Source organism: Cotesia glomerata, linkage group LG5 (genome assembly GCF_020080835.1).
Source record: "Cotesia glomerata isolate CgM1 linkage group LG5, MPM_Cglom_v2.3, whole genome shotgun sequence".
Lineage (NCBI taxonomy): Eukaryota > Metazoa > Arthropoda > Insecta > Hymenoptera > Braconidae > Cotesia > Cotesia glomerata.
Genome location: NC_058162.1, coordinates 26,303,707 through 26,319,990, shown reverse-complemented (window position 1 = coordinate 26,319,990; position 16,284 = coordinate 26,303,707). Strand labels below are relative to the sequence as shown.

At 27.6% G+C, this 16,284-nt stretch overlaps 1 protein-coding gene across 10 annotated transcripts in view; it reads left to right on the top strand.

Annotated features, from left to right (window-relative positions):
- Window positions 1-16,284, top strand: part of LOC123265192 — a 398,621-nt gene that overhangs the window by 292,531 nt on the left and 89,806 nt on the right. For all 10 annotated transcript variants that reach the window (XM_044728840.1, XM_044728839.1, XM_044728842.1 and 7 more), the window contains exon 4: window positions 11,359-11,405. In XM_044728840.1, coding sequence (XP_044584775.1) covers window positions 11,359-11,405 — 47 coding nt within the window. The remainder of the gene's footprint in view (window positions 1-11,358; window positions 11,406-16,284) is intronic.

Here is a 16,284-nt window from a genome sequence, read left to right as displayed (position 1 = left end):
GCGGTAAGTCAGCGAAACAATTGAGGATAGTATCAGCTGTCTTCAAGCTGTGTTTACAAATAAATTTTTCTATATAGCTGCTCAAAGGATAGAAAATTTCTCCAACTGCCAGTCGAAAAGAATTAATTATAATTAAACAAAACAATATTAAGCTGCAATTTTCAATACGGAACTTCTTATTAGTCTAATGAAGAGATTAAAAAATAAATTGAGTTGAAAAATTGATTTTTTCAAAAATTATCGTGTTTGTCCCTCTATAAAAATTTGAAAATCTACCCTAAGCCATTAAAACAACTTTTTTATGTTAAAGTAGCAATTGATGGATTTAAAAAAAATTTTAATAAACTCAGGGATTATTTTTCTTTACACTAGTTTCCTTTTTTAATGCGATAAAATTAATCTCTCCTTGTAAAAAATAATAATAATGTTTTAATGCTTAATAAATGAGATGACATGAACCTGATGGTTGAAACAACCCCAATTGACTGCAATTTAACAAAAATTCCCCGAAAAAAAAGTTCAGGTAAAATATTGGTGACAATAACTTAAGATGATTGCCTTATATACGAAACTTCTCACCCCCACTGGCTGTGGAGCCTCAATTCGAAGCACTTTTGTCTCATTGAAGGGGGGAAGGAACGAGAAAAATGGTCGTTAGACAAATGGGATGTTTTATCTGGCATTACGTCTTTTTATTTGAGCTGAGATTACAACCCGTCGGTTAGGTTGTTGGGGTAAGAGTCCCGCGATCGGGAAAGTGTAGCCTAAAAAAATCTCAATGAAATTTATCTTACTTGAATTGATATCACTCTAAATGAATTCAATCAATTTGCATCCAAATACATTTATCATAAAAATATAAATTTACATTTAGGATATTATTTTTATTCACCCCTGCCTTTTTTTAATTTATTTAATCAAATCATATCAATTTTTCTCCCTTTTTAGTGGATTTTGTTATTACACACATTAAATTTCCATCTCTAGATACAAAATTAAGAAATTACCCTGTATCTAATGAACTATTGACATTTTTAAAGATATCAGCTCATCTCGATGTTACACTCATCAAGACCTTTCATTTGAATACCCACATCAATTTTTCATATATTTTATATATTTATATATTTCATAAATACCATATATATAAAATATATAAAAAATGTCATGTGGGTACTTAAATAAAAGGTCTCGATGAGTGTAACATTGAAATGAGTTTATATCTTAAAAAATGTCTATAATTAAGAAATGACCTTGTATCTTGTGAACTATTGACATTTTTAAAGATATAAGCTCATCCTGATGTTACACTCATCGAGACATTTCATTTGAATACCCACATCAATTTATCATATATTTTATGTATTTATATATTTCACAAATACCATGTATATATATATATATATATATATATATATATATATATATATATATATGTATATATATATATATATATATATATAAAATATATAAAAAATGTCATGTGGGTATTTAAATGAAAGGTCTCGATGATTGTAACATTGAAATGAGTTTATATTTTAAAAAATGTCTATAATTAAGAAATTACCTTGCATCTTGGGAACTATTGACATTTTTAAAGATATAAGCTTATCCTGATGTTACACTCATCAAGACCTTTCATTTGAATACCCACATCAATTTTTCATATATTTTATATATTTATATATTTCATAAATACCATAGATATAAAATATATAAAAAATGTCATGTGGGTACTTAAATAAAAGGTCTCGATGAGTGTAACATTGAAATGAGTTTATATCTTAAAAAATGTCTATAATTAAGAAATGACCTTGTATCTTGTGAACTATTGACATTTTTAAAGATATAAGCTCATCCTGATGTTACACTCATCGAGACCTTTCATTTGTGTACCCACATCAATTTTTCATATATTTATATATTTTATATATATTATATATATGTATATATGAAAAATATATCATAAATGCATGTGGGTACTCAAATGAAAGCTTTTGATGAGTATAACATCGGGATGAGCTTATATCTTTAAAAATGTCAATAGTTAAAAAATTACAATGCAATTTAACAAAAGTCATTATTTAATAAAGCCAAAAAAATTTTTTTAATTTTTTTCTACACTAAAAAAAAAATTTTTAAATATAACCATTAATTTTGATTACCTCCCACTTACCGGTGGCATACTCTGCCATTTGTCTTATTAATAAAAAACTGATATTTTAATAAAAAACCGGGGAATAAAAAGGCAGTCTCTTATAAGTATGTAATAGTTATTTATTTTTAACGGGGGTAGCTACCCCTTCTTTTCTTGGGAACCCGGAATTTCGTATTTACAACCCCGTATCGTTATCTCCAACCGCGTAAAGAACACGAGAATGATATACGCGGTAATAACAGGCCGGTTGTTGGGCGGTGAGTGAAACTAAGGGGTGAATTTTCGTAATGCCCGTAATGCTTCGCTATTTCACATGCACTGTACCACCCCATACCCACTTTGTGTCATGTACTAACGTATCTCTCACTGTACAAGGGTCTACTACATAAATATATACAATATATAGTTTTTTTTTTTATTTTTTCATCCATTTTCACGGGTTTTATTGCCGGAAAAGAAGTTGAAAAATTTTTTCGCAAGGGTTCGTAACCCCTATCATATAATTATGTCTTATTCTTGCGGGGTAATCGCTTAAATATTTTTTATTGCTATCAATTTAATCCTCCGCAGATTTATTGTAATCAATTTTTGTTTTTCCGGTACAAAGTTTTACTGGAATAAATAACAAGTTAAAAAAAAATTTTTATATTAAAAAAAAAAAATTTTATTGATAATTTTATTATTTAAATAATATTTAAGATAAAAGCGCGAATTATTGACACTATTAAAGACAAAGTTATGATTTGATTTCTTTTAAGCAATCAAATATCAATATCGTTGAATTTTGTTTGTGGTAATGTTTCAAGTAATGTTTTTACTAATCAAATTTTTTAAAATCATAATCACTGATATTTACTAATTAATTTTAAATAATTAAATAGATTATCCGGAGACACCAATTATTGGCAGGTTAAAAAACTGATTGATCTAATTATTGACATACCTTCGACCCAATTATTGACACCTATACTAAGCATGCCTAAAATCATCTGCTTATTCTTATTTATCCAAACTTATTATTAAGTCATCAATTTCATTAAAGTTTATTAATAAAAATTTCCATAAATGATTAATTACTTTTAAAAATATAAAAATTAATTTAAAAATAATTTATTTAATCAGAAGAGTTCAAACTCTTACAGTTAATTTTTTAGGTTAAAGTGAAAAAAGGCGTGATAGCGCTGTCGAATGGCTGTCAATATGAGATTCAACTTAAAAATTATCAACTAGTTATTGACACCCATTATTTAAATATTATAAAGCATACAATTAATTTCGAATATTCAATTTTATAAATTTTTCATATATTGTTAATTAAAAAAAAAAAAAAGATGATGTTATTAGATGAAGAAATGAATTTAAACTCGGCATTTAAAAAAATGCTTTTCTTATCAAAGTTGTTAAGAAAATAAAGTTTGTAAGCTGGTTTGATCAACTGCTGCTCTTTATTTTTTTTTTTAATAATTAATATTCAATATTTTGAACTGACAGTGATTTTTTTCAACTTTTTAATTAATTAGAATTTAATAAAAATTTATATAATAGTTATTCTCATTACAGATTATTAAATATATTTAAAAATAATTTAGGGTGTCAATATTTAAACCCCTGTCAATAATTGGGATTCTTACCTTATTTACTAATTAATTTTATATAATTAAATAGATTATCCGGATATACCAATTATTGACAGGTTAAAGAACTGATTGATCTAATTATTGACATACCTTCGACCCAATTATTGACACCTATACTAAGCATGCCTGCAATCACCTGCTTAGTCTTATTTATCCAAACTTATTATTAAGTAATCAATTTTATTAAAGTTTATTAATAATAATTTCCATAAATGATTAATTACTTTTCAAAATATAAAAATTAATTTAAAAATAATTTATTTAATCAAAAGAGTTCAAACTCTTACAGTTAATTTTTTAGGTTAAAGTCAAAAAAAGGCGTGATAGCGCTGTCGAATGGCTGTCAATATGAGATTCAACTTAAAAATTATCAACTAGTTATTGACACCCATTATTTAAATATTATAAAGCATACAATTAATTTCGATTATTCAATTTTATAAATTTTTCATATATTGTTAATTAAAAAAAAAAAAGATGATGTTATTAGATGAAGAAATGAATTTAAACTCGGCATTTAAAAAAATGCTTTTCTTATCAAAGTTGTTAAGAAAATAAAGTTTGTAAGCTGGTTTGATCAACTGCTGCTCTTTATTTTTTTTTTTAATAATTAATATTCAATATTTTGAACTGACAGTGATTTTTTTCAACTTTTTAATTAATTAGAATTTAATAAAAATTTATATAATAGTTATTCTCATTACAGATTATTAAATATATTTAAAAATAATTTAGGGTGTCAATATTTAAACCCCTGTCAATAATTGGGATTCTTACCTTATTTACTAATTAATTTTATATAATTAAATAGATTATCCGGATATACCAATTATTGACAGGTTAAAGAACTGATTGATCTAATTATTGACATACCTTCGACCCAATTATTGACACCTATACTAAGCATGCCTGCAATCACCTGCTTAGTCTTATTTATCCAAACTTATTATTAAGTAATCAATTTTATTAAAGTTTATTAATAATAATTTCCATAAATGATTAATTACTTTTAAAAATATAAAAATTAATTTAAAAATGATTTATTTAATCAGAAGAGTTCAAACTCTTACAGTTAATTTTTAAGTTAAAGTCAAAAAGACGTGATAGCGCTGTCGAATGGCTGTCAATATGAGATTCAACTTAAAAATTATCAACTAGTTATTGACACCCATTGTTTAAATATTATAAAGCATACAATTAATTTCGATTATTCAATTTTATAAATTTTTCATATATTGTTAATTAAAAAAAAAAAAAAAAGATGATATTATTAGATGAAGAAATAAATTTAAACTCGGCATTTAAAAAAAAATGCTTTTCTAATCAAAGTTGTTAAGAAAATAAACGTTCGTAAGGTTTGATCAACTGGTGCTTTTATTTTTTTTTTAATAATTAATATTCAATATTTTGAACTGACAGTAATTTTTTTCAATGTTTTAATGAATTAGTATTTAATAAAAATTTATATGATAGTTATTCTTATTACAGATGATTAAATATTTTTTTTTATCTGCATTAATTTTTTGTCTCCACTTTTTCCATAAAAATAATTTATCAAACTATTAAATCTAGTAAATGATTCGATGAGTAAGAGAACTGGTAGTGACGCTTCAAGGGTTGTGAATCGTCATCTGAGAGAAAAGGTTGCGAGACCACCCGGAGTGTTAAGCCGATAGGGAGAAAATTCACAAGTTCCTTTCTTGCCACCCTCGCTGCTCTTCATTCTCACATCCATTGCCCAAAAGAAGACCCGGAAAACGTCTCTTTAATGCTCTTAGTTGTCACGGTTCTTCGGGTCCGCACTCACCCCGTGTCGCTTCCTGCCGAGCCGGGTAAATACCTGCCAGCGGGCAAATTACTCCGCGACATAATAATATAGACATGTTTTAACGCCCTGGCAAATTCTCAATTTTTCTCAAAATTTTTCTAAATCTAAAAATAAAAATTAATTTTTCTGAAAAAAAAACGAGCGAAAGAAAATTATCTGGTGGCAATTGACTGGCTGGTAGTGACAGCAGCAATTAACAACAGTCCGGACTCTCGCCTCCGCCGAAGAGACACGTCGTTAAATAATCGTTTCTACCCTTGCTGTTGCTACTGTTGTTATTGGTGCTGTTGCTGCACAGCTAACCCCTTCAACCCGTTAAGACGTTCATTTAACAACTGAAGCTCTCGATTTAGCAATCGCTAGCCACATGCCAGTGACAGACTAGTTTTTTATTCACTCGAACAGAGGTAAGGCAAAAGCTCCAAATATTGGCACCCTAAATTATTTTTAAATATATAATTTTTCTTTTTTCAAATAATTTTATTAAAAATAAAATTTATTTTGAAAGAAAAATTAATTTTTTATATGTATTGAGGAACAGTTTGATACTTTAATTAAAAGTCTTATAATAATTAAGATAAAATATAATTTTAATTCGCGTTGTAATTTTGAGAGTACCCCTATCCGTTTAACAAGTGGAGTAAGTACCTATCTCAAGTTGTATATTCTATATAAAGTCTGAGTTGCGGCAGATTAGAAATTCATTTGAATATTTCCACCGGCCGTAGATAGCAAGAACAACTACGCAACGTGGAATGGCGAAAAGATGCGGGAAACCGAGGGGTGAAAGATACAATACATTCTGTAAAGTAGAAGGCCGTCGAGAAAACCATCTACTAAATACAATCTACTCCTTTCTACCACAAAATTCCATTTTAACTATATAAATTTTATTATTATTATTATTATTATTGTTACTATTACTATTACCATTTAGTGATTTTTAATCAAAGAATTTAAATAATAATATCAATAATAATAATAACTAGCAATCTTGCAGTCACTATGTGACTGCCGTAGCTTGTAAACTATAAATATATGAAATTTTACTTTACTAAATAATGACTTTTGTTAAATTGCACTGTACTTTTTTAACTAATGAGGTTTTTAAAGATATAAGCTCATCCCGATGTTACACGCATCAAGACCTTTCATTTGAGTACCCACATCAATTTTTCATATATTTTATATATTTATATATATATATATATATATATATATATATATATATATATATATATATATATATATATATGAAAAATATGTAAAAATGCATGTGGGTATTCAAATGAAAGCTTTTGATAAGTGTGACATCAATATGAGCTTAAATCTTCAATAACATCATTAGGTAACAAGATAAACAATATTTCTCAATTAATTGATATTTTTAAAGATATAAGTTCATATACGGAAAAAAGTAAACTGTAATAAATAATAGTCAATTTAGAATAAGTAATGATCAACTGCTAAAAATTACCATTTCAAACAGTAAAATCGTGATTTTACTATTCACTTTATAATATTTACAATTTAAACGTTATAATTTACTCCTTACGTGGAAGAAAATACTATTTCAAACAGTAATATTCGCTATGTAAATGTCTAAAATGTTAAAGTATAATAATTAACAATTCAGACTTTGATATTTATCATTTCGTATCTAAAAAATGATCTTATGATATGTAAAAAGTATAAAATAAAGTCAGTAAATTTCTAATACAAGCAACGTCAATATTTACAAAGTAGAATGGTAAATTTTAAACACAACGCTAAAAATCAAACTGTAATTATTGACTTGCTTGGACTGGTAAAATGTATATTTTAAAAGTATAATTTTTACTGTTTGAAATGTTAAATTCTCCCAGATTGAGACCCCCTTCTCTTTCATCGGAGTTCCCCTTCTCCTCATAATAGGGACTATATATTAAAACGGCAATTTTTACTGTTTGAAACTGTAATTTTTTAAGATGAAAGAGTCATTATTTACTATAGTGATAGCTACTAATCACTTATTTTGGATGTTAAATTATAAATTGTGACTTTTATACTTTCTAAATTAGGTTCTGTAATATTTATATTTTTGCCACCCCGATGTACGCTTTACTGTTTGAAACTATAAAAATTAACCGGAATCCGAGTAAATATTACAGTTTACTTTTTTTCGTGTACCGACATCACACTCATCGAGACCTTTCATTTGAGTACCCACATCAATTTTTCATATATTTTATATATATTACATATATTTATGTATAAAAAATATATAAAAAATGCATGTGGGTACTTGAATGAAAGCTCTTGATGAGTGTAACATCAAGATGAGCTTATAATTTTTAAAATGTCAATAGTTCACCAGATACCAGGTCATTTCTTAATTATTGATATTTTCAAAGATATAAGCTCATTCTGATGTTGCACCCATTAAGAGCTTTCATTTGAGTGCCCACATGCATTTTTGATATATTTTTCATATATACATATATATAATATATATATAAATATATGAAAAATTGATGTGGGTACTCAAATGAACGGTTTCGATGAGTGTAACATCGGGATGAGCTTATATCTTCAAAAATGTCAATAGTTCTCAAGATACAAAGTCGTTTCTTAATTATTGATATTTTTAAAGATATAAGCTAATCTTGATGTTACACTCATCGAGACCTTTCATTCAAGTACCCACATGGCATTTTTTATATATTTTATATATATAGTATTTTTGAAATATATAAATATATAAAATATATGAAAAATTGATGTGGGTACTCAAATGAAAGGTCTTGATGAGTGTGACATCGCGATGAGCTCATATTTCTAAAAATTTCAATAGTTCACAAGAGATAAGGTCATTTCTTAATTATGTACTTAGAGATAGAGCATTTTTGAATGCAGCCTTAATACTTATCATTATAAAGACTATTGATGAGAATGACATGAAACCTTGAAAAGGCACAACTCCGGGTCGCGACTTTTTCAATGATACCAAATTTAACCATAAAAACCTATTTTATCATATAAATGCACTGGCTACAAAATTTTACTTATTCTCTTAATAATATAGATTATTATTTTTATTATTATTTTCTAACATAAATGAAAGTTTTTCATTTCATCGAAAATATATATCAAAAAATTCAATACATTCCTCATCATTTGACGGGAAATTATGAAAAAGATAAGAATCAATATAAATTAAAAATTGAATACACAGTTGAAAAAGCATTCAACATTGCTCTAATAAGTAATATATTCCTATCATAATATTTGATGAATTAACTCAACCATCAGTCTATTAACGACAAAAATTATTATTTGAGTTATCGAGCCAAAACTCAAACGTGAAACAATTAATTAGTAATTAACGCTGGCCAGCAGAGCAGACAAGAGTGCCCTCGAGGGTGTAGGGCCTGTTTCCTGAAGGAGTTCGGGGTTAAAAGTGGGTTCGACTCCCGGTGCAGCTGAAAATGGAAGGGGGAAAAAGAGGGAGTGCAAGAAACTTTAAAGTTCGAAACTTTCGAGTTCTAGCTTATAATTACCGGACAAACAGTTAGCCGCGGGTGTGGGTGGGGGTGAAAGGGGTGCCTTGGCCCTTGCTTACTCTGTACCGTCAAATCGATCATTGACCGTCGGGTTATTTTTTAATCGATATATTTTTGTAGCTTTTAATAATTTGAGAGCAGAAAATATTTATCAATTATTAATTTTTCATCAAAGTAAAGTTTTGACAGTTTATAACTCGAGTGACATGGATTATTATGATGGTTAAATGTTACTTAGCTTTTCAGATATTTCGGAGGTATTTTATCGATCCGCATTAATTTTTCACTAACTTGTCCACGGAAATGTGTCAAAAATTAAATTATTTTGAGTTAAAAGTTATCAAAAATTAATTTGTTTAATTATCAATATTTTTGGTATAATAAAAAATAACTTTAATTCTGTTAATTTCTTAAATCTTTCCAAAAATATGAATTTGTAATTAGAATTGCAATTTAATTTCAAATTACTAACAATATATTAACTTGCAAGAAATATTTTATTCCAAGTATCATTATTATTCTTGCTACAATTTTCTTTCAATTCCTCACCAAATAATTATTTATTTGGCAACTCGTATTTCCACTCTTAAAATTATATGTCAATTTATAAAGAGACTAACGCTTTAATAAAGTAACCTCTGGATTTATTTTAAAGTTCCCGACAATTCAGACCTTAAAATACTAAAACAAAACGTTATTAACAATTAATAAATGTGTTAGCATAAAACGGAGGTGTTTATTATGTTTGGAGATGTCGAACAAGTGGAACAAGTCGAAGAATCTAACTTTTGTTGATGATAGTTAATTCCTCGGCCTACCGGTCTGTAAGCGAAAAACTTTGGACTACTTTCGCCACCTATCTGCTAAACCAGACACTATTTACTGTTGATAAAATTTTTTGAAATAAAATAATCTAAAATCTGAACTAAAATGCTGAATACTATTGAAATTACTGTTGCTGTTTTAAATGCTTAAGAAAATATTTTCTTCTATAAATCCTTGAAGCTTAAATTTCTTTGTTACTGCCGTAAAATTATTCTCAAATTTTCTTGTTGAAAATTTTAAATTGAAATTAAAATTTAAATTTTATTTTACGATACTAGCAATATATTTATCTTAAGCAAGACACATTTTATTCCAAGTATTATGATTATTCTTGCTACAATTTTATTCCAATTCCTCACCAAATAATTATTTATTTGGCAACTCGCAACTCCACTCTTAAAATTATACGTCAATTTATAAAGAGACGAACGCTTTAATAAAGTAACTTCTGGATTTATTTTAAAGTTCCCGACTATTCAGACCTTAAAATCCTAAAACAAAACGTTATTAACAATTAATAAATGTGTTAGCATAAAACGGAGGTGTTTATTATGTTTGGAGATGTGGAACAAGTGGAACAAGTCGAAGAATCTAACTTTTGTTGATGATAGTTAATTCCTCGGCCTGCCGGTCTGTAAGCGAAAAACTTTGGACTACTTTCGCCACCTATCTGCTAAACCAGACACTATTTACTGTTGATAAAATTTTTTTAACTAAAATCATCTAAAATCTTGAAACTTAAATTTCTTTTTATCTAATCAAGTTCCTTAAATTTATTGAACAATATTTTTTTTTAATTAAAAAAAAACCATCATCCAATAACCAGAATTTTATTCGCACTTGGAATAATAATTGGGTAATAATAATTTTTACGGGGGTAATTTAGTCGCATCTGTTTAGCGGTTTGGTCGCATTAGAGAGCAGGAGCCAGAGCGAATGCTGGCTACTGGAGCAGTGATCAATATTCCTTAGTTTCGCTGGATAGGAGTCCGGAGTTTGAATCGTGCACCCTCACTTCCTTAGCGATGGGAGTTTCTCTTCTCACCCACGGGCATAAACCCGCACTGTACCCGGCAACAGCCCGTTCCACCCTCGTCTTAATTAGGAGTCTGAATCTGCGGCGGACACGCGTAAGGGGTTTGCTAGTAAACCCCCTCACACTTACCACCCCCGCTTTCTCTTGCCTGTGTCCGAAACATTATTCGCCAACTTTCCAGACACTACATTTTTTTATTATTATTTTTATTATATTTTATTCAATTATAAAACATATAAAAAAAAATTTTGAACTTTATAAAAATAAAAAAAAACAATTAATGATTATTATTTGAAAAAAATTATAATTATTATTATTTTTTTCTGTTACAGAGTCGCCTCCAACGAGGCGGGAGTATCCCCGCCGAATGATGAACAAGGTGAGCAATTTATTCTATTAATTTTTCAACTAAAAATTTGAATATTTGCCTACTTATCGCGGACTAGATTAATTGTTTAATAATGGTTAGTCTGGCAATTAAGAGGTCGAGACTAAAAAAATTGACTTTTAATAAAAAGTAATGTATTCTGTAATTAAAATATGTGTTCGGATATTTTTATATTCAAATCGAGACGACTATTGCCCTCATAGTTTGCCTCAAATGGGATTTCGCGGATAACCATCTATTGAATAATTAAAACATTCATTTTTTGTATTAGTTATTAATTGCTTTAAAATTGGTGATTTTTCTTTAGTAAAGCGTGTGTACGTGAGATTTATTATTAAAAACATTTTTAAATTTATCAAAGGAGACTGTCGAAGCTTAAGAATTATTGGAATAATAGAGTCCAGCGGCGGGAATGCTACATGTGGAAAATTTAAGTATTTTAGTGTGAAATTAACACTAGGTTTGTTATTTTTTGAATAAGCTGTTGTTAGTCGACAATAACACTTGATAAGTTGCGTTTAAATCAACACGAAATTTATGTTGAAAAGACTAACTCGGAATCTGTCGAACAATTAAAGTGACACTTACGATTTAAAATGTTTATTAAACGGACAAAATAATCCTGATCTACTGCATTGACACACAATTAAAAGTCCAAAAGTAACCACACACTCATTTAGTCTCACTAATATATACTTTTGTTGAGTTTAAGGGTTACAAGACACACAACGATTGTAGCTTAACTATTTATTCGACACTTTAATCTTAAATATTATTTAAATAAAGTTTGTTATTAGTTTTAAGATTGAAGAGCCAAGTTTCGTAAAATTTACCAAATATTTTGTTATAAAACAGAATAACTGACAGTTTATTTTTATTTTAAATATTTTATTTGTCAGTGTGAGCTAACTTGGTAGAAATAACCCTTAAAGTACCTTTTAGCTGACTATTTTTTATATTTATTAAATTAAATCTTTGTTTAAAGTATTAAAAATATCTATAAATTTAAAAATTTTTGGCTAAATAAATTCTATCACCAGTTTACAACTGGATGAAATTTTTAATTAACATCTAATAAATTTAACAAGAGAAAATGATGTATTAATTGATTTATTTTTAGTTTATAATATAAATCTTAATCATTGAGTTGAATTTAGTGATTAATGCATTATTTTTTTATTAAAAAATCATATTTAATGAGTTAATCAATTGATTATCTATTAAAAAATTGAATTTATAACTCAGCAAAAAATCTTAAATTTTTATTTCATTCCATATAATTAATACTGTAACGGGTTAACAGGCAATCAGTAACCACGGACGATCGACCCAACGTGTTTAATCGGTTTTTCGGCTAGCTTACTATAATAATCGCGTGCGCATTTCAAGGGTAGTATATTTTACTCAATATCCTTCAGCCGATCAGACCACAACCCTTTCTTATGCATGTAAAATATATATAATATTATAAAATATATAAATATATGTATATATTCATTCATGGCCATAATAATATTAATAACAATAATTTTTATAAATAGAAACAAGCATTATTATTATTTTTTCTTAAATTTTTATGTGATAATAATAATAATAATAATAATAATAATAATAATAATAATAATAATAATAATAATAATAATAAAGTGAAAAAAAATGGAAGGAATTGTTGTAGAGTTGTTGAGTAAGTATATACAGTCTCATTTGTAAGCCCTCTACGTCTTTAGCCTTCTCTCATTATGCATTGCACATGAGAAAACTTCGAGACGGTGGTTCTCCCTCCCCCTCATCCTCACCCTGTGCCCGGTCTCCTTTCGACCCCCGAGAAGGCTGTACAACCAAAAGCTTTCCTCTCACCTCTTAGCTCCGCTCATTGGCTGACGGTCTCGCTTTTCGCGCTTGCGACTTTCGCGTACCTAGACTTCTTTATAAACTTTTAATGACGGCAAATCCCAATCGAGAAAACGCAGACGATATAGACTTATACGAGCTAAGAAGTTTGCTAGCTCAGATAAATTATGTCGTGTTCATTGAATCTCAATTATAGACACATTTATTTTTATTATTAGAGAAATTCATCTAATTACAATTATTTTAATAAATAGTAGCAACTTTGCAGTCACTATGTGACTGTTGTGACTTGTGAACTATAAATAAATAAAATTTTGCTTTATTAAATAATGAATTTTGTTAAATTGCATAGTACTTTCTTCAATATTTACGTTTTTAAAGATATAAGCTCATCCCGATGTTACACTCATCAAGAGCTTTCATTTGAGTACCCATGTGCATTTTTGATATATATATATATATATATATATATATATATATATATATATATATATATATATATATATATTTTAAAGATATAAGCTCATCCCGATGTTACACTCATCAAGAGCTTTCATTTGAGTACCCACTTGTATATTTGATATATTTTTCATATAAACATATATATAAATATATGAAATATATGAAAAATTGATGTGGGTACTCAAATGAAAGGTCTCAACGACTGTAACATCGGGATGAGCTTATATCTTTAAAAATGTCAATATTTCACAAGATAAATGTCTTTTCTTAATTATTGACATTTTTTACGAAATAAACTCATTTCGATGTTACACTCATCGAGACTTTTCATTTAAATACCCACATGGCATTTTTTATATATTTTATATATATATGGTATTTGTGAAGTATGTAAATACATAAAATATATGAAAAATTGATGTGGGTATTCAAATCAAAGGTCTTGATAAGTGCAATATCGGGATGAGCTTATATCTTTAAAAATGTCAATAGTTCACGAGATACAATTCTTAATTATTGATAATTTTAAAGATGTAAGCTCATCCCGATGTTACATTCATCAAGAGCTTTCATTTGAGTACCAACATGGATTTTTGATATATTTTTCATATATACATATATATAATATATATTTTGAATATACAAGCTCATCCCGGTGTTATATTCATTAATAGCTATCATTTAAGTACCCACATGCATTTTTGATATATTTTTCATATATAAATATATAAAAATATATGAAAAATTGATGTGGGTACTCAAATGAAAGGTCTTGATGAGTGTAATGTCAGGGTGAGCTTATATCTTCAAAAATGTCAATATTTCACAAGATACAAGGTAATTTATTAATTATGTACCTTAAGATAAAGCATTTTCGAATGCAGCTGGAATACTCATCATTAAAAAAATCCATTTTATCATATAAATACAATGGCCACAAAATTTTTCTTATTTTCTTAATAATATAGATTTAAAAAAATTGTAAAAATGTCACTTAAATAATAATTTTTCATTGTTCTTGTTGTTATTTACTATTTACTTAAAGTAATAAATAGTTTATTCAGCAGAACAAGGGTCTAACTACAGAAACACTCCTTAAATATAATTTGTACCATTTCGAGCCGGTCGTAAGGAATGATCATCTTACACACGTGGGAAATAGTAACCGGACTTGCAGTTGACCGCAACTATAAGTCGACATTAAGGATATCATGCTTTAAGACTATCTTTATATTTATTTATCTTTTCTATTACCGAGTAAATAATTCTTATCACGTGGTTCTAACCTGTGTCACACTAAATTATTATCTTACATAATTTCCGAACAAGACTTCTATTATTATCGGAATATAAACTTAGACTTCATTCTATACACATAAGTATATATATATATATATATATATAGGTGTGTGGGTGTTATGCATGGAGAAGGATAGGTTAGACGAAAATACGCATACCTTAACCCTCTTGTGTATTCACAGGGAACTATTTTCTCCTCCCATCACTTAACTCGCGAGTTCTACGAAAGTTTAATTCAACTAGGCGGGCAGCCGGGCGTAAATGCTTGAATGATTTGTTGCAAATCGAAAGCACCTTGGCTCTTTTGCCACCCTCTACATTCACCCTTTCTGCACTTACATTACATATATTATATAACTTACAACATATAATACATACATATGTACATCTCTTTATCTATTCACACGGATGTATGTACTTTTGTCAATTCACGACTTTGGGGTATCTTTAGCTTATTCATACGTGGATAATTTCCATTGCTAAACTTTTAATCTTGCCTATATTTGTATGTAATGTAAAATCCCCAATTATTGACAGGGGTTTAAGTATTGACACCATAAATAATTTTTAAATATATTTAATCATCTGTAATAAGAATAACTATCATATAAATTTTTATTAAATTCTAATTAATTAAAAAATTGAAAAAAATTACTGTCAGTTCTAAATATTAAATATTAATTATTAAAAAAAAAAATAAAAGCACCAATTGATCAAACCTTACGAACGTTTATTTTCTTAACAACTTTGATTAGAAAAGCATTTTTTTTAAATGCCGAGTTTAAATTCATTCCTTCATCTAATAATATCATCTTTTTTTTTTTTAATTAACAATATATGAAAAATTTATAAAATTGAATAATCGAAATTAATTGTATGCTTTATAATATTTAAATAATGGGTGTCAATAACTAGTTGATAATTTTTAAGTTGAATCTCATATTGACAGCCATTCGACAGCGCTATCACGCCTTTTTTTGACTTTAACCTAAAAAATTAACTGTAAGAGTTTGAACTCTTCTGATTAAATAAATTATTTTTAAATTAATTTTTATATTTTTAAAAGTAATTAATCATTTATGGAAATTATTATTAATAAACTTTAATAAAATTGATTACTTAATAATAAGTTTGGATAAATAAGACTAAGCAGGTGATTGCAGGCATGCTTAGTATAGGTGTCAATAATTGGGTCGAAGGTATGTCAATAATTAGATCAATCAGTTCTTTAACCTGTCAATAATTGGTATATCCGGAT